Below are 19,063 nucleotides of genomic sequence, written 5' to 3' on the forward strand. Positions count from 1 at the left end.
GATCTTGGGAGGGATTTTGGTCCACTCCTCTTTGCGGATCTCTCCAAATCCTTAAGGTTCCGAGGCTGTCGCTTGGCAACTGGAAGCGTCAGCTCCCTCCACAGATTTTCGATGGGATTTAGGTCTGGAGACTGGGTAGGCCACTCCAGGACCTTAATATGCTTCTTTTTGAGCCACTCCTTTGTTGCCTTGGCCGTATGTTTTTGGTCATTGTCATGTTGGAAGACCCATCCATGACTCATTTTCAGTGCTCTCACTGAGGGAAGGAGGTTGTCGCCCAAAATTTCCTGGTACATTCATCCTCCCCTCGATACGGTGAAGTCGTCCTGTAGCGTAGTGGTTAAGGTAAATAACTGGGACATGCAAGGTCGGTGGTTCTTATCCCGGTGTAGCCACAATAAAATCTGCACAGCCGTTGGGCCCTTGAGCAAGGCCCTTAACCCTGCATTTCTCCAGGGGAAGATTGTCTCCTGCTTAGTCTAATCAACTGGAAGTCGCTCTGGATAAGAGCGTCTGCCAAATTCCAATAATGTAATGTCCTGTCCGCTTAGCTGAGACACCCCCCCAAAGCATAAGGTTTCCACCTCCATGCTTCACAGTGGGGATGGTGTTCTTGGGGTTGTACTCAGCATTTCTCTTCCTCCAAACACGGCGAGTCGATGCCAAATAGCTCTATTTTGGTCTCATCTGACCACATCACCTTCTCCCAAGCCTCCTCTGGATCATCCAGGTGTCCTTTGGCAAACTTCAGATGGGCCTGTACATGTGCCTTCCTCAGCAGAGGAACCTTGCGCGCGGGTAATGAGTTGAGTAGGAGTGCTTCTTAATGGAAAACTAACTGGTCTGTGGGAGCCAGAATTATTGCTGATTGGTAGGGGATCAAATCCTTATTTCATGCAAAAATACGATAATAAATTTATAAAATTTATATGATGTTGTTATTGTGCATTATTTTGTGATATTCTGTCCATCAATGTTAAAATGTACCTATGATTAAAATTCTACACAGTTCCATTCTTTGTAAGTGGGCAAACCTACAAAATCAGCAAGGGATCAAATAATTATTGCTCCCACTGTATATAGTCATTCGCAAGGGCTGCATTTTCGTAAAAACGGGGTTTTGATATGATATTGCGATCTGCGAGTGAAAATCCTTGCAAATTGCTTTCGTGAAACGAGCCCCTGACCCATGAATATCATTTAAAAAATAATAAAAATAATAATTTTTAAAATAAAAGCCAAGCATTCAGTAACATCACAAGACACCCTTTGGAACATTGTCAAATAATGCTGGGATGACATAGATAATCAGGTTTTGCACAAATTACCACTGCCATTAAAGCAAAAAGGGGACATACCAAATAGTGAGAAATTCTGATATTCATGTCAATTTTTCAAAGGCTCAACTTTATTGTTATGCTGATAATATGAAATGAAAAAGTTTGTATTAAATTAGAAAATAATCTAAAATAGAAGCATTTTCAGAAGTGGTCTGACTTTTGGAGCCACATTTAGTAACATAGTAGGGATTCATAGAGAGACTTACATACAATTACTCATGACCAAGAATGGTTTGGGGAAAGACAAAAAAGTTGAGGTTCACAACCATCAGCTGGAGGAGGGTTCAGGCCCGGCTCACAGCACACAGCTGGAGTGGGGTTCAGGCCCGGCTCACAGCACACAGCTGGTGGGGAGAAGGGCTGAGGACGGCCCTCACTGTCGGTGTTAGGTCCAGCTCATCCTCAGACACCCCCGATGGTGGTGTGAAGCGGAACCTCTGCAGGAGGAAGGTGAAGAAGAGGAAGAGCTCCATCCTGGCCAGGCTTTCTCCCAGACAGCTCCGTCGCCCTGCGAGGTAGAGATAATCACAGCACTTAAATACAGCTACATGAGGTAGATAATCACAGCTCATGAATACAGCTACAGGAGAGACAATCACAGGAAATAAATACAGCTAAAGGAGAGCGATCTATAAGATCACATTATCAAAATACCCACCCACGAGCACACCAACATGCACACAGAAAATGGAAAATAATAAAATGAAATAGAAAAAAAACAAAATAAAATTAAACCACATCCACAAAAAACAAGCAACACAACTATACAATCACAGAATAGAGTTACAAATCAACCAGTTACAGAAAATAGACATTAGTAATGGTTCAAAAATACAGTTCCAATGCCCCTTCCTAGTACACCGAACATAGAACTCCCTCTCCCCAAATCCCTCAGAACCCTCTGAACAATGTTCACCATTGTAAAATACGCAAATTCAGTGAGCAACCATTTCCGAATGAATCCAGGGTCCAGCAAACCCATACCACCTAACCTATTCTGAGTCAACAAAATGTCCATCCTGGCCATACCCAACAAAAAATAGAATTTATTTCTCAAGATTACATTACATTACGTTATTGGCATTTGGCAGACGCTCTTATCCAGAGCGACGTACAACAAAGATGCTATTAATTAGTTCATAAACCCTGTCTAAAGTGTGTGAAGCCCTGAAAAAATCTTCCAAAGCCTGCAAGTGTCCCCACTCTGAATGAAAACAGCAACCTGATCAAGAAGATGCGTCATATCTGCAGCATTCTTGCATTGGTTAAAGATGATTAGAGAGCTTTGCTTTGCCATGTACTGCACTGTGCTGCACCTGCAGAGAAGGGCATGAAGGCATCTCTCTTGATGAAGCAGCCCTTCTCATCCAGGAAGTGGCCAGGGTTGAAGCTGTGGGGGGTCTCCCACTCTTCCTCATCCTGCAGCACCGACGTCAGGAGTGGGATCACTATAGTTCCCTGAAACACACAGACGTGCAGGAGTACCTAGCCTCGATGCAACACAAATGTGCAGACATATTCAGACGCACAAACAAATGCACATAAGAACATATACATATGAAACACAGAAACCCCCCAGGGATGGAACAAAATGCAGCAAAGGTGCTCACAGAAGAGTTGAATCAGTTCACCCGTGCTCATGACTGTCAATAATTGAGCCTTAAAACCTTTCTTTTGTCATGATCTGTTTTCTGTTATCTGTTTTCTGTGTAAGTCCCCAGCATGTTGCCTTTTGTTACCCTCTGTGCTCTCCGTAGTCTGTCTTCCCATTAATTTGTTTTGCCTGTTTTCACTTCCTGGTTATCGTGCACACCTGATCATTTCCCCCTTATAAACCTGTCTGCTTTGCTAAGTCTTTGCCTGATTGTAATGTGCTCCCGCCATTCTCTCCAGTGTTTTTCCTGTCTGATTTTATCATGTTCCCGTCTGTTTGTGTTTGACCCGCTGTTCTTGAATTACTGGATTACCGGTTTGTGCTTTTGGATTTCGCTTTGGTTTATCTGATTGTTTGGTCTGCCTTTCTGTTATCGACCCTCTGCCGGTGACCGCAACTACGTTTGACTTTGATTTGGAACTTCTGTGGGTTTGTGCTTGGGTTCATTGTTCTGAAGCCGGACATCTTTAAACCAGAAAGTACAGGAAGAGAGGGAGAGATAGAACAGGGGTCAGAGAAGGAGAAAGGGAGGGATAAATTAAAAGATACAGATTAGGGGATGTGATTAAACCTTTTTGATGAAGTATCCCCGGAAGGTGACATCACAGCTGGTGGTGTGGGGAATGCTCAAGGGTACAATGTTAGCCACTCTCTGGATCTCGTGGATCACGGCGTCGGTGTAGGGCAGGTTCCTCCGGTCCTCCATCCGGGGTTCCCGGTCCCCAATGACCTGATTCAGCTCCTCCTGAACCTGGTCTGCACCCACAGAGAGAGAGAGAGAGAGAGAGAGAGAGGAGTGAGAGAGAGAGGAGGAGAGAGAGAGAGAGAGAGAGAGAGAGAGTGAGATGAGAGAGAGAGAGAGAGAGAGAGAGAGAGAGAGGAGAGAGAGAGAGAGGAGAGAGAGAGAGAGAGAGAGAGAGAGAGAGAGAGAGAGAGAGAGAGAGAGAGAGAGAGAGAGAGAGAGAGAGAGAGAGAGATTAAGTTCTCATCAAAAATCCTAAAGTCCAACACTGATATTCTAATGTTGTGTGTGTGTGTGTGTGTTTTCCCTACCCTGTATATGGGGGTACTTAGCCATCAGCAGCAGGCCCCATCTCAGGGTGGTTGCAGTGGTGTCTGTCCCTGCTGCGAATAGGTTGCCGACAGTAAATTTCAGGTTGTTGTTGTGGAAGTAGGAACCTGGCTGGTCTGACTCCTGAGATGGAAAGGGTACAGAACACCACAGAGACAATAAAGAAATAGACAATAAATAGACAATAAAGAACCATAATAAAACATAATAAAATAAATTATTAAAGATGTCAAATATGTATGACTTGTTTGTCACTTCTCAGAAAGCCTAGGAAGGAGTTTGCAAACGCAGCAGAACTTGGGGGACATGGTGGCACAACAGATGCAGCAGTCTTGCGGTTGCAGTTCGCTGCAGTCCTTCGATTCCCGGTCCTGCCAAAAGTTTGGCCGGGTCACATCGAGCGGCATAATTTGCTCGCTGCTCCAGAGGGAGGGTCTTGGCAGGGTTAGCTGATCACTGCACAATAAGCACCTCGGACGCTCGGAATCACGGACACGTTTAGAGAGATGAGACACCCTGAAGATGTGTCGCTCTTCCTCAGCCCGCTAGGGGCCGGGGTGTGGACACAGCAGAACTATTTCTTTCAACTTGCTTCTATTTCCCTCCAGAAACTCAAACTCTTCAACCGATTTCTGCCACCTTTGTTAGTGGGGTCAGCTTAAAACCATGAAATGAAGAATTCACATTTTTATCTAACAGAAATCTTGTTGAAAAAACAAAATATGAAAAATTTAAAAAATGTATTGACAATTTCACTTTGTTTGATTTTATTTACCTGAATTGTTAGGGGCACCCATAAAAGGTTTTCAGGAAAAACATGTCATTTGGCTGACTAAATTAGATTACTGAATAAAAAAATTAAAATTATGAAATATTTAAATAAAAATATAGTAGATGTATACGGTAGTTGTCCCATACATTTGAACATATCAACTGTGCAGAAGTCTCAGGCACCCCAGACTTTATTATATATATGTTCATTTTTGTGTGTGTGTTAGTATAAAAGAACACATTTGAGATTTCCAAATATTAATTTTCCAAAATATTTTATTTTACCGAGACATTTTTGTATTTAATTTTAAAAAGTAACATATTACTGAAAGCAATGAACTACTTTTTACATAAAAACTTGATCAAGGCTGAGATCAGAAGCAAGGACCAACCAAGTCTGCAGAACTGTGGAAAGTTCTCCAACATGCATGGAACAACCTCCCTGCTGATTTTAAGTGGACCACAATACTGATGAGTAATGGATACATAGTACCTAGTAATGGATACATTCACACAACACACACACAGAATATTTTTGAAGTGACAACTTCACCAGTGGTGTGTATATTTACATGCCTTTCCCAGTCACAATACCTGTCTGAGTGCAATATATGTTGAAATCTCTTGGAATTTGAGTGTTTGCTAAGTGAATCTACTTTGATATGATGAAGGCATGTGGTTAAGAAAGAGGCAGAGGGCAGTTCAATTCAACCCCAGGGTCAAGTTATCCCTCTCCTTACCTCCTGCTGTCGAACTAGGAAGGCATCCACAAATCCCCTGAGGTCCTGGGGGTTGAGTGTGTCCTTCAGTCCCAGCACCAGACCCATAATGTCCTCAATGTTGCTTTTGACGTTCTTCAAAGTCTGGGTCTGATTCACCAACAACCAGCTACAACACCAGCGCAGCCAGGGGAACGCGTTGTACACCTGCAGTAACCAACCCAAAACCCGAAACAGCTTTTTTTCTACTTTTTCTTTATTTTCACAAGAAAACATACACACAAACACTTTAAACATTTTTTTAAATAATCACACCATCTCTTGCACCTCCGGATTCAGCTCTCTGTCACCTATATGGAGTATATACACTGAATACTTTAGTGTACATGAATTAATTCAAAGTGATGACAAATAATTTGGTTAGCCTGACAAGTGAACATTTCAAGATGCATTTCAATATTTTTGCTATGTAATTTAAATTACTATTTAAAATGATTATATTGTTTCATTCTGAATCTTGATTATTATCTTTGTTATTTTACTTATAACTACTTATTTTAATTTAAAATTGTTGTTGTATTTATGTATACATTCCGCACAATTACAAAAGAGGGCACTTGCCCTCAATGTGTCTCAGTTTAAATAAAAGAAAATAATAAATAATGAAATATTTACAAAGTAGACGAGAACAACATCCTGTACATCTCTGACAATTTAGAATGTAATCCAATATTTATATTTGTAACTATTAACCTATTAACCGTTTAAAGGGTTAACCCTTGTGTAGTCTTAACATTCTGTATACTCCCCTTGTCCTAAGGGTAAAAAATGATCCACCTTCACCAAATCCATCAAATAGAGCAGCTTAATTGAATTTTAAACCCCAGATCTAAGAAACAAACTGTCACTCATCACAAACTTTGTCATGAAATTTCAACATCGTGTAGGTGTTTTTTTACTGTTAAAAATAGTGGCAGGTCATTTTTGACCCTTAAGACATTATTACAGGATTATTCCAGAATAGTAATGTTTTACCAATGGGGACAAATGGCTCCAGTCTTTACAAACTATGCCACTTGGTTGCCCCAATGTTGTATTTTTGCCTTGCCCAGGAATTATTCCAAAGCTTCTACCTTTATTTGGAGGGATAATTACATAAAAGCACCAGTACCTGTATTTCAGCTGAACCAAGAATCCGGACATTTTCATTGGCCCTGTTGACCATTTTTTGGAAGGTGGCGTCAGCGTAGTCAAAGCGGCTGCCGTACATGATGGCACAGATGATGTTGGAGACGGAGTAATTCACTGGCTGAACGGTGTTGAAAGGCTCACCTTCAGACCAAGAAAGGAAATAATAGTTGTTTTTTTTTTACATTACATTACTAGCATTTGGCAGACGCTCTCATCCAAGGCAACGTACAGTTGATTAGATTAAGCAGGGTTCAGGGCCTTGCTCAAGGGCCCAACACCTGAACGGATCTTATTGTGGCTACCCTGGGGATCGGACCATGACCTTGCGGGTTCCAGTCATGTACCTTAACCACTATGCTACAGGCCGCCCTTTTTCTCCAGAAAGCTCCTTTGTGAAGGATTAAAAAAAAAAAGAAAAAAACACTGCTCCAAATTCCACAATGGCCTTGCTGCCTAAAAATACATTTAAAAATAACTCCATGTAGTAAATACAGTGGATCCTACACTCAGTTGTGAGATCCTCTGTGTGCTGTTTCTTGTTAAAACCAGTGCACAGATGCATTTAGGTTTGGCTTGGCATTTGCTTTGTTTCTGGTTAAATGTACAGGGATGTGTAAGGCGGAAATTATTAATTATGAAATTATTATTCTGGCATTATCACTCAGGGCTGGTCAGCTTGCTGGCTTCCTCTGGTATTGTGGCAAAATGTGGCTGTAAAGTAATTTAGGAGCATGCACCATTAACCCCCACTATCTCCGCACCCATACGGGCAGGAGCCTGTGGGGGAAGACTCAGGCCCCCAGCCGTGAAACTCTTTACGACGGGGCAACATCCTTTACGGCACGGGAAGGTTTCAGAGGGCACGGCCTGTTAGGCCCTGACCTTCTCCTGAACCCCCCTTTATTGCTCTCTCCCTCTTCCTCAGTCACTAAATGATGTGTACAGCATTGGATGTTTCATGACAAAGTCAGTTTAGATAATATTCATGTTTGGTATTATTCTGATTGTTTCAGTGCGACTGGTGCAATGGTTTTATTTCTGCAACAGCAAACCCTGTACATCATAACCAACCGTGCACGTAATTTCTACGTACAGGGTGTCTGTAGCCAGACTCCCATATGTAGCTTTTATTACCAGGTATGACTTTTAAGACTCCGTGATTTGGTTTCCATTGTAATGTTTTTTAATTTGGAACTAGTATGTAATTACGTGTATGTAACCTGCCTGGTAAAATAAAATTGTTAAAACTTGATCTGTTTGGTTTTCCTTACTGACACTTAATGTTACACAGGGAATGCGTGGAACTGGTCTAGGGAGGATGATTATTTCCACTTACTGTATCATGGCGTATAGCACCTGTAGACCTATGTTGGTAAATCCCTCGCCTCCGCATGGTAGTTCATTCATGTCGAGCACAACCGTAGCTATGTTGGTCTGCTTGGGTCCCTAGGCTGTAAACAGATATACCCGAGAGTAGCTATTCCTGCGACCTCTGTGATGACTACAGATATCTAGTCAGTTCGTGAGACGTGCACATATCGCGCGATGTGACATGCGGTGGTACCAGCAGAGGATTGTTCAGCGAGTTCTTCTCAGTACAGGATTCCTATAGCGATCAAGTCAAAATTATAAATAAGACATCCAGTAAATGTGGATAACTAATCTAAATTATTATTCTAAAATGGAGTCAGATAAACTAAGGTGAATCTATTGGCCCTATTGTGGAGATTCTGGGTCAGCCCGGACCAGTAAAGAGCAGAAGGCAGAGTGGTACTACTGCCTTTGTATCGTGGTTTGTTTATTGGCTGATCTAGACTGTCTGCATAGGGGCCACTAATTTTTAACCCTATTAGTATTCTTTCAGCAACACCAGAAGGACGAGCACGCTGATACCTTCAGCCCTCGCTAAATTCTGTCGTTGGGTTAGTGTGGGGTATTACAGATGCAAATATGTAACTTTAACTTTCCATAGTGCAAGCTATTTCTGACAAAATATGGGTTAGCTGGTAGATTATAATGACGTGAACATATAAATTGTGACATAAAGAACAGTTAGTGACTTGGTAATTCAGAGGTTGCAATACTGGTTGGATGAAATCCAGCACACAGTAGGTCCACAGGACCAAGTTCAGGAACCATTATTGTAAGAAATTTGTGATGTTCTCTGGCCAGGAATCAGCTTACATATTGACTTCACAAATCATTTATTTCTTCACAAGCATTTAGCATTTTACCATCTGTGTATGCATGTTATTTTTGTGATCAGGAGAAGCAATTAAAATCACATGCTTTGGAGAATAGCCTACATACTTGTCTGCGCTCTCACAAATCAATCAAGTACTACAGGTTGCAGCAAGCAGCACTGATAACTATGATTGGCCATTGCAAATTATGGATAAATTAAATGGGAGATTACAAAATATTTTGATAGACATCAGACAGGATTCATTCTCACCCTTGAAACTCTCAAAGACCTTGATGAGGTGGCGTGATTCCTCAATGATCTTCTCTTCGCTCCCCCTCTTGCCCATTCCAAAGTCTCGCAGGGTAGAGAGGGAGAAGCGTCTCATCTCCTTCCAGGAGTTTCCGTTGGCAAAAATAACACCTGGGAGAGGGAAGAATGTGGGGGTAGAAACTAACATCTGTATTTCATACATATTTACATATTTGCTGTGTCTTGTGTTACGCAACAACACCAACAACTGCTTTGGTGTTTTGAAATGTGTAGGTCTGGTATTATTCAGTTCAGCAGTTAAGACAAAACACTCACTTATTGGACCACTGTCACTGCCTATAGGGAAATATAATAATATATGTATAATATACTGGATTTCCATATGCCTTGTATATATACATATATATGTATAAATTGGAGCCAAAAGCATCCCGCCAGAGACAGCCTATTGGCCCTTTGATCACTGTGGGGGAAAAAAGTATGTTTCAACACTCAATGACTGTGGCTATGTCCAGTTGGACAAATGGATAAATGCATATAGACAGTCAAACAAACAGATTCTTAGCTTTGGACTAGATTGCATACCGTGCCCTTTCATAGTATCTCTAAATATGGGCGCAATTTCCCGGTCTCCAAACTCTTCAGCATAGTTGACCAGTGCCTGTTTGACTGTCCTGTAGCCTGCCAGGACAACCACCTTCTTTGGGCCCAAGTGTACAGTGAACACAGATCCATATTTCTTAGACAGCTGTAGAGACAGAAAATAAATTCATAGGATTTAGTCTGTGTTAATACCATGGTCTGGGTGAATACTGGATTCTGTTTGGCTGGGAGGGGTGTGTTATTGTCCCATAATGGCCCAGAATGAAGTAGTGAAGTAGCATATTAATTACCATCAAAGCTTAAAGGGTATTTAGACTCTAGATCACATTTTCTAGCTGTAAAGGTATTTGTTGGTAACAAAGAGCAGAATGAAGAGTGGGTCAATGAGTTTTCCATAAAAACAGCTCTGCAGGAGAAAATATCAGATAACAACTTATGATTTCCTGTGCACTGAATTTAATGTTGGCTACTTTACTAGGTCTTTATTGGCTTGTGCAAAATGGGATGGCCACATTGTGTAGCCTCAATGCTAGTGGAAATGCAACTGCGTTTGCTCCATTTCCCTGGGATTGTGTGTGTGTGTGTGTGTGTGTGTGTGTGTGTGTGTGTGTGTGTGTGTGTGTGTGCGTGTGTGATACAAGCAGGCTGCACAAATAAGCATATCCCTTTATATTACATGATATCGTGTGCACAAGATATTATATTATATGCTATTAACTTGTGGGAACTTGTGGGTATGACCAAATTTTGTGCTGGATTCGCTCTAATGTCACTCTGGATTAGAGTATCTACTAAATGCCTAAACCTAAAATAATGCTTTTCAATTCAGTGTTTAATATTATACATGCAGTAATAGGTGTAGCCTTAAATTGTATATGTATGGATATTATTGTTGCTCAAGTACATACTATGTCCTCCTTTAAAAGTTGTTAAAGGAGGATAATTCTATAAATACAAATGACAAGTGTGTTTTTTTTTTTTTAAAACATCATTGCATTTAGCACATTTATCCAAAGTGCTGTACAATTGATGATTCTCATTTACTCATTTACCCATTCATACACACACTCACATCGACGGCGATTGGCTGCCATGCACGACACCAACCAGCTCGTCAGGAGCCTTTAGGGGTTAGGTGTCTTGCTCAGGGACACTCCGACATACCCACGGCTGAATTGAACCGGCAACCCTCCGACTGCCAGACAACTGCTCTTACCGCCAATGTTTTTGTGTTTTACTTATGATAGAGCAACCAGGATCAAGGTGAAAATAAACTAAATCTACAGTACCAGTCAAAAGATTTGACACACCTTGCCCTTTTCTGCTTTTTCCAGTTAATGTTTTATTTCCATTGTCCTTAAACAATGTGGTCAAAGGTTTATACACGGGGCTACTGGACATGGGAGGGATGACACAGAAGGAAGTCACATGCAAAAGTTTGTACAGAGGAGAGCAGTCAGATCAGGCAGAGGTACACAATCCAAAGTTTGTAAAAGGAAAGTCCAATCAGGGTCCGGTAGCAGCAATTTAAAAGGTAAGCGGAAGGGCAATAAAAACAAAGCAGAACACAAGTAAGGCAGACAGAAAAATGTTGGAAGCACATTACAATCTGCAAAGGACTGATGGAGACATACAGGTATAAATACACAGGCAAATGAATTGAAATGACAAACTGGTGTGCGAGCGGGGAAAATTACATTAAATTACATTATTGGCATTTGGCAGACGCTCTTATCCAGAGCGACGTACAGTTGATTAGACTAAGCAGGAGACAATCCTCCCCTGGAGCAATGCAGGGTTAAGGGCCTTGCTCAAGGGCCCAACGGCTGTGCGGATCTTATTGTGGTTACACCAGAATTAGAACCACCGACCTTGCGTGTCCCAGTCATTTACCTTAACCACTACGCTACAGGACGACTTCACCGTATCGAGGGGAGGATGAATGTACCAGGAAATTTTGGGCGACAACCTCCTCCCCACTGAAAATGAGTCCTGGATGGGTCTTCCAACATGACAATGACCAAAAACATACGGCCAAGGCAACAAAGGAGTGGCTCAAAAAGAAGCATATTAAGGTCCTGGAGTGGCCTAGCCAGTCTCCAGACCTAAATCCCATCGAAAATCTGTGGAGGGAGCTGAAGCTTCCAGTTGCCAAGTGACAGCCTCGGAACCTTAACCACTACGCTACAGGCCGCCCCTAGTAATGGGGATCAAATTCTCCCCTGGAGCCCTGAAAAGTTATACATTTTTTCTATAATATCTTGTGCACATAAGGTAAGATCAAATTGTCAAACTGACCGTCATCTTGCCTGTGTGCTTGGTGATTTCGAAGGCATTAAGTTGTCTACTACCCGGCAACACAATTGGCCATTTTGTACATACATTAGCCTACTCGAGAATGAAGCCTGAGCAGGTGGAGGACGGTGTACACCGGATCAATGAGCAGGGTGTGGAGAGGAATGTCCTGAGATGACAGCCAAACCCGCTGCCTCACCGTGTACCAGGGAGCCGGGCGACATCTCGCTGATGTTCATTAGCAGCATGGCACGAGCCGTGCTCCTTGGGAGACAACGAATCCCAGGAACTGAGCCGAGGTCTTGTGGAATTCAAATTTTTTGGCTTTGACAAACAATTGGTTCTCCAGCAGACATTGAAGGACTTGCCGGACCATGTTGGTTGTGTCCTTTGAGTGAGGCAGAAAAAAATTATGATATTATCCAGGTAAACAAACACAAACTTAGAGATCATGTCTCGTAAAATGTTATTGATCATGGCCTGGAAAATGGCTGGAGCGTTAGATAACCTGAATGGCATCACCAGGTACTCGTAGTGGCCGCGGGGTGTCCACTCGTCCCCCTTTCTGATACGGACCAAGAGATAGGCATTGCACATGTTGAGTTTTGTGAAGAATTTCTGGAGAGGAGAGAAGGCCAAGGAGATTAAATGGATGGAGTAGCGTTTAACTGTAATGTTATTGAACCCTTGGTAATCAATACAGGGGCCCCCAACAAATACAAATCCTTCACCAGCTGGGGAAGATGAGGGGTGGATGAGGCCAGAGGCAAGGGATTCACTGATGTAATTATCCATGGCTTCACCACGTCCCAGGTGTCGACAGAGAGAAAAGACGGCCTCTGGGGGGCGTGCTGCAGGTTGATCTCACAGTCGTATGATGGGTGAGGTAGTAGGGAGCCAGCTCGGGACTTAAAAAGACCTGGAGAAGATCATGGTGGACAGACGGCACTGTGGACATGTCAGCGGATGCCTCCTCAGAGGGCTGGAGAGGGACAGGTGAACAGGAAGCAGAGCTGAGGCAGGAGACATGGCAGCCTAGACTCCATCCACTGACAGTCCCTTGAACCTAATCAATGTGTGGGTTGTGATGTAACAGACAGGGTCTGCCTACTACCACAGGAACATGAGATGACTTCATGACATAGAATGACGCCTCTTTGTGATGGTTCCCAGAGGCCAACAAACTAACGGGAGCAGTGACGTAGTTGACTTGAGCAAGAGGATCGCCCGTGAGTGCAGGGGTCCGGAGAACTGTCGTCAAGCGTGACGTGGGGACCTCCAGTCGGCTGACCAGGGTATGGAATATGAAATTGGCGTTGGCTTCTGAGTCAATAAGGACCCGTACTTGGTGCGGGACCCCTTTCCAGGACATGACTGCGAACAGGGTGGAACGGGAAGTCAATGGAGGTGCCCGTCAGAACACCCTCACATTCCTTTTACTGGACAATTGCCAACAAAATGCCCAGGTCCGGCACAGTAGAGGCACTGCCATTCGGTCACCCATCTCTGTCTTTCTTCACAAATTTATATACACACTCACACACCAATGGCGATTGGCCGCCATGCAAGGCACCAACCAGCTCATCAGGAGCATTTTGGGGTTAGGTGTCTTGCTCAGGGACACTTCGACACAGCCCAGGCAGGGGATCGAACCGGCGGCCCTTCCATTGCATAACTACTCTTACTGCCTGAGCCAATGATCCCGGGAGCATATATTGAGTAATGGTGGCACACAAGGAAGAGTCAAGTGTAACCACTCCGAGCTTCATGCATGATTAAAACCAAATTATAAATTTGAGTTTCATTTGGAGTCAGATAACTACGAGAAAAAAATGTGTAACTGCTAAGCTTACTTTTTGTGATCATATATATATATATATATATATATATATATATACATACACATACACATTCTATGTGTTGTTCAGCTCCTTTGTGAATGTTCTAATGCTCCCATTAGAATTTTGACATTTGGACGACAGATCGGATATATCCGTGTTGACAACATGGCCCCGTTTGCAAACAGAATAATAAGAATCTTACTGATCCATTTCAGGCCTGTCTTCAGCGCAATTCATATTTGACTTGTGGCGACGGACCCAGTATATTCTTAAATGTAATTGTGCTCTGTTCATGAACGAAGCACAAATAACTAACATCTCTTGTTTGCATCACAACAGCAAAGGAAAAACACGTTGCCCCTTCCCCTCCAGCTATTCCCTCATTGGTCTAGCTGTGCAGGTTCTACAATATTTTTTCCATTGAGTTCAACAGGAAAATTAGTCAGGAGAAACGATTCTTGTAGTATCTACTGCATATCTGGCTGCGGCACAATGATGTGAACCTCATTTTACACCTCAGACCCTTGATGACTTAAAGCCATTTAGCCTACAAATGTGCTCCATACTGTATCAGCCTAATTTACAGCTGAATCTAGTCCCAGCCCCCAATTCTCGTACAGATCCATTCAAATATAAAGAGGTTTTGGTATGGCATGTAAGACAACCTTTAGCCTTTACATGCCCATTAATGGCTAAATACTGTCATAGATCTGTTCACCCATTTCAAGCTAAGATCAGTGCATTTGTGGAGCTTTTTCTAAAACAGGTTTAAACAGGCAGGTGATTAAATGCCATCAACATGCAACTTTTGTGCAATAAGCAATTTAATAAGCCTGACACATTTCTGTTGTTTTAATATTTTCAAATGGGTTTTTTTTATTTGATTATGTTATGGGGGTTAGTAAAATGTGTATCATTGTATATTCTTTGGGTTGCAAACCTGACCATGAAATGCAGTATGTACCTGAGGTTTCTTGTGGTAGTGGTAGTAATCCCATGCAGTAATCCCATGACTTTACCTCACAGAGAGACACATGGAGCCGTTTGAGGTCCAGGTGAAGCAGGTTCCCAAGGAGGGGCAGGGGTCTAGGTCCCGGTGGGACTTTTCCAGGCCCAGGGGTGGAGCAGAGCAGGTAAAGCAAAAACAGCACCAGCACCACCCCCAGAAGGGTCAAGGGAGGGGGCATCTGAGGTAAAAGCCCCTCCAACATGCCTCCCTTTGAACTGATCAGCCCCAGAGAGAGAGACAGAGAGACAGAGAGGATATCAATAGCAGCAGAAGGAGCAGAGGTTGGCTTTCTTTCCTATATTTGAGTGGGAGACACAAGAGAGTTACAGCAATCTGTCTGAACAACAAGGATCGTTCTCCTATTTCAGGGAAGGCCAGTGGGCGGGACCAAAGCTGAAAAAACACAAATTGTCTACTTGGTCCTAAGTTGCAGTGATATTTTCAGTTTTTTACCATTGCTAACAAGCATTTGTTGACTCCAAGTCAACGTTTGCAGAACTCTTCACAGTTAGCACTGTGGACCAAACTGTGTATATTTATTTCATTGCTTTGACAAAACATGCATTCAATTAATTCATTTCACAGTCGGACACAACCACCAAACAAATTGTACATTTCTACAGCCCAATTTGCAAATGTAAAATTACTTGGAGGCTTGTTGGTAGGAGGTAATACAGTACATTTCCATAAAACTCCAATTAAACTTCAATTGACGTCATCATCTCCACTTGAAACATTTCATAAACACTGATATAAATGACCTCATTTTATATCAGTGAGCATCTAATTACATTCTCAAAATGGTTTATTATTCAGTATGCTTATACACTTTTTGCACATGTTAACCTACTGTGTTCAAAACACAACACAATTGGGTTAGGTAGCAATTTGACATGTCAACTCTAATACCATACTGAAATATCTATCTAAATATACTCAGTGAGCACTTTATTAGGTATTTGACTTATTTTTTAGACTTCCACTGCTGTAGCCTATCCACTTACAGTTATGATGCATTGTGTGTCAGAGAAGCTCTTCTGTATACCACTGTTGTAATGTGTGGCTATTTCCATTCCTGTCACCTTCCTGTCAGCTTTGACTAGTCTGTCCATCCTCCTCTGATGTCTCTTGTTTCTGTCTGCAAAACTGTTGCTCAATGGATTTTTTTTCCGCACCATTCTTTGCAAACTCTAGAGAATAGTGTGAATGAAAATCCCAGCTGATCAGCAGTTTCTCAGATACTCAAACCACCCTGTCTGCCACCAACAATCATTCCACAGTCAAAGATCACATTTTTCCACTTTCTAAAGGTTGATGTGAATATTAACTGAAGGTCCTGACCCATATCTACATTTCACTGCTACCACACAATTGACTGATTAGATAATCACATGAATAAGTGGGTGTAATAAAGTAAAAATGTTCCCAATAATGCATCAGAGAGTGTATACATCTAAAAATTATACCACCACAGAGTCTTAGCAGACAATGCTAAATTAGCAAATGTCCATAATGTAAGTTTGACAGCCATTCCTGAGAATGATGAAGCAGTCATGATGAAGCAGTTACATACCATACCCTATTAGAGGAACTCAAAGCATGTAAAGGAACTGAGGTACCAATATGTCCTTACCATTAGACATAATCTTGTCACTGGACAAAGAGCAGAGGTCTGATCTAATTTATGGGTGATCTCTATGGAAGGCTTCAGTCCAGAGAAACTATTTTACCATATGACCACAGATCAGATGTCCCTGCTGAATGCAATGAATGCTGCATGCCAGGACATATCTGCACAAGATGGATCAGGCATTCAAAAGAGGTTTTTTTCCCCCCAAGTGTATGGCAAGCGATATACTTTTATTATGACACCAAGATCTCTCGCCTCCCGCAGCGGAACGAACAAAACAAGAGCCTACCTTCACAACCCACCCTTTCTGTCACTCGGCAGCTAAGCTGCTTACCAGTTCAAACAAACAACTCCAAATCATAGTCAATATACACAGCACAAGTCCAATCCAAATAAGGTTCTCAAACAAAAACCGGTCATACACAATAGGTTCTTGAACTAACTTGTAACTTACTCCGTCTGGCTCCTTCCGCACTTTTCCAAAACCGGTACTTCGCAAAAAAATCTGCACAGGTGGAGCTGACATAGCCAGAGCCAGGAAGTGGAGCCAACGAGCCGGAACATACGATCCCTCAATAACCAGTCCTATTACGGTATTGGAATTGTTATTTCATTTTGAGTATTTTGTCTTGGGAATTTTGTAATTAGAGTACTACTGCATATGCAAACATCATCACACCTGTCGTAGGACAGACGGTTTTGGTTGTATTTTTGCACCCGCAACATTGCTACTCCGACTACATGCAACACTACCGTCATACTGATCTCTCATACCCCATAGTAACTTATGTAAATAAATAAATAATTGGTTATCTCGTAAGCCTGTTGTCGCGTGTCTCATTTTCCTGTTCACGACTAGAACGAGCCAGCCGTAACAGTATTGAGACATGGGCATAATCAATTGTACAAAAACTGTAGTATACTAGATCTCATAATTGCAAATATTGTACTTTTTTTTCTTTTCTTTTACAATCTTCTGGACCTACCGCTGTCAGGTAGGGAGAGCAGAAAGAGGGAGAGGTTGTGGAAGTGTTTCATCATTTAGTATGCAATTTTTATTTTATGCACCATACATAACCCATGTTATCATTTAGTGTCTTGGAAAAAGCAATGCAAAATGTTAGTGTTTGGTGATATTGTCAGCAAATTAGAAAGGGATTTATCCAGCATTTTTGCTGTGGTTCCATTGTGTTTCCAAGCCCATGGACACAGCCATGAGCATCTGTATCCACTCAAATTTAAAAAATATTTTCTGTGAGAAAAAAAGCTTCCACTGTGTTTGTGCATCTGTAACTTTGTTAGAGTAGTATTTAGAGTAATTATGGTGTTTGGGAAAGAACTGGCTGGCTTACCTTTCAGTAGAAACCCGAATTGTCCCTGTAGTCAGAAGGATTCAAGAGTAGGTAACCATTTAATTTTGGGTATGTCATTTACAAGCCTGTGTTAAAAAGGGGTGCTATTTAAGGGTTAAGCATCCTGTTCCAAAGTCAGGGTAGCAAATAAGGTAAGGAAATCTGTGGAGCGTGTTGGTGAGTAGTTTTTCATAATCTACTTTGCTGTGGTTAAAAGTTGAAGAACCTGAACTGTGTATGATCCATTTTTGGAGGAAAACCAAAAGGACTTTGCCCTTTTTAAAACTGTGTTCCAAGATAGCTCACTGTGTGCTTGTTTTATTTTCCCTGATAAACTGCCAAGGATGGAACATGCCAAGGATGTGAAGGTAGGCTTCTCTGGGGTATTGTTTAATAAAGCACCAGTAAAAACTTTCCAGGGTTTGTGAGCAGAGAATGGGGGCAGAGGCCAGCGAGCCGTTGTTGACTTTAACCTGATTGAGCTGATTCTGTTAAATATTTACATTTATTCAGTTTCAGATTTAGATGTACAGGATTCAGGCTTCACTGCAAGAAGCACTAGTTATCCTCAAAAACAGGATTGTCAGGTTAGTTTGCTGAGAAGTAGATACAAGTGTCTGCAGAATTCTGGGAAAAGGTCTTATGGGCAGATGAGACAAATATTTACTTGTATCAGAGTGATGGCAAGAGAAAAGTTTGGCCAAGTTAGGCCAAAAGGAACTGCCACAGGGGTTGGTTAACTTGTCTTCATCTTCAGCCTGCGAACGCAGAGGGCAGAATTAAATTTTTGAAGATGCATTTTTGATTTTTGACTCATGGGTGGTAAATTTGGTAATTGTCTTTTCATTTTTGCAGCTTCAAAATTGCACCTGCCAAAATTTGACCCCCCATACGCTCCCCTTGCTGTCAGTATAAGCAGTAAGAGTTTCTATTTACTCAGGTGTATTGTCATAGCAGCGATCTGGGAAGGCTCAAAATCTCCAAGGGGAGAGGTGACTATACTAACCACTGTACTAAAGGCAAATTAATTGGTGCATTATGACTTTTTGCAATTATAATGGCCCAGTTAATCAAATGACAATCTATAGTTTAAATGCTCCTAATACTATCCATAGTACTATCATTTTCTCC

The 19,063-nt window shown here is 42.0% G+C and overlaps 2 protein-coding genes across 4 annotated transcripts in view; both read right to left on the reverse strand.

Annotated features, from left to right (window-relative positions):
• Positions 1-1,586: 1,586 nt before the first annotated feature.
• The window catches only part of LOC133122995 (cytochrome P450 2K1-like), a 55,091-nt gene continuing 37,614 nt past the window's right edge, over positions 1,587-19,063 (reverse strand). Inside the window, exon 11 of the mRNA XM_061233330.1 lies at positions 1,587-1,664. The gene's annotated coding sequence lies outside the window, so the exon portion shown is untranslated. The remainder of the gene's footprint in view (positions 1,665-19,063) is intronic.
• LOC133122996 (cytochrome P450 2K1-like) lies at positions 1,658-17,161 on the reverse strand. Of its 3 annotated transcripts, none has more exons than XM_061233335.1 (10): positions 17,035-17,161; positions 14,961-15,165; positions 9,788-9,950; positions 9,203-9,352; positions 6,728-6,888; positions 5,578-5,763; positions 4,048-4,189; positions 3,566-3,750; positions 2,657-2,798; positions 1,658-1,848 (listed from the first exon to the last, which is right to left on the reverse strand). In XM_061233335.1, exons 1-10 carry the CDS (start codon positions 17,142-17,144, stop codon positions 1,661-1,663), a joined length of 1,632 nt encoding a protein of 543 aa, XP_061089319.1. In that variant the 5' UTR covers positions 17,145-17,161; the 3' UTR covers positions 1,658-1,660. The 3 variants fall into 3 exon arrangements, with proteins under 3 accessions (XP_061089319.1, XP_061089321.1, XP_061089320.1); XM_061233336.1 differs by lacking the exon at positions 1,658-1,848 and adding an exon at positions 3,308-3,459 and having other exon boundaries at positions 2,664-2,798; XM_061233337.1 differs by lacking the exon at positions 14,961-15,165 and having other exon boundaries at positions 17,035-17,094.

Source organism: Conger conger, chromosome 2, assembly GCF_963514075.1.
Source record: "Conger conger chromosome 2, fConCon1.1, whole genome shotgun sequence".
In the NCBI taxonomy this organism is placed as follows: domain Eukaryota; kingdom Metazoa; phylum Chordata; class Actinopteri; order Anguilliformes; family Congridae; genus Conger; species Conger conger.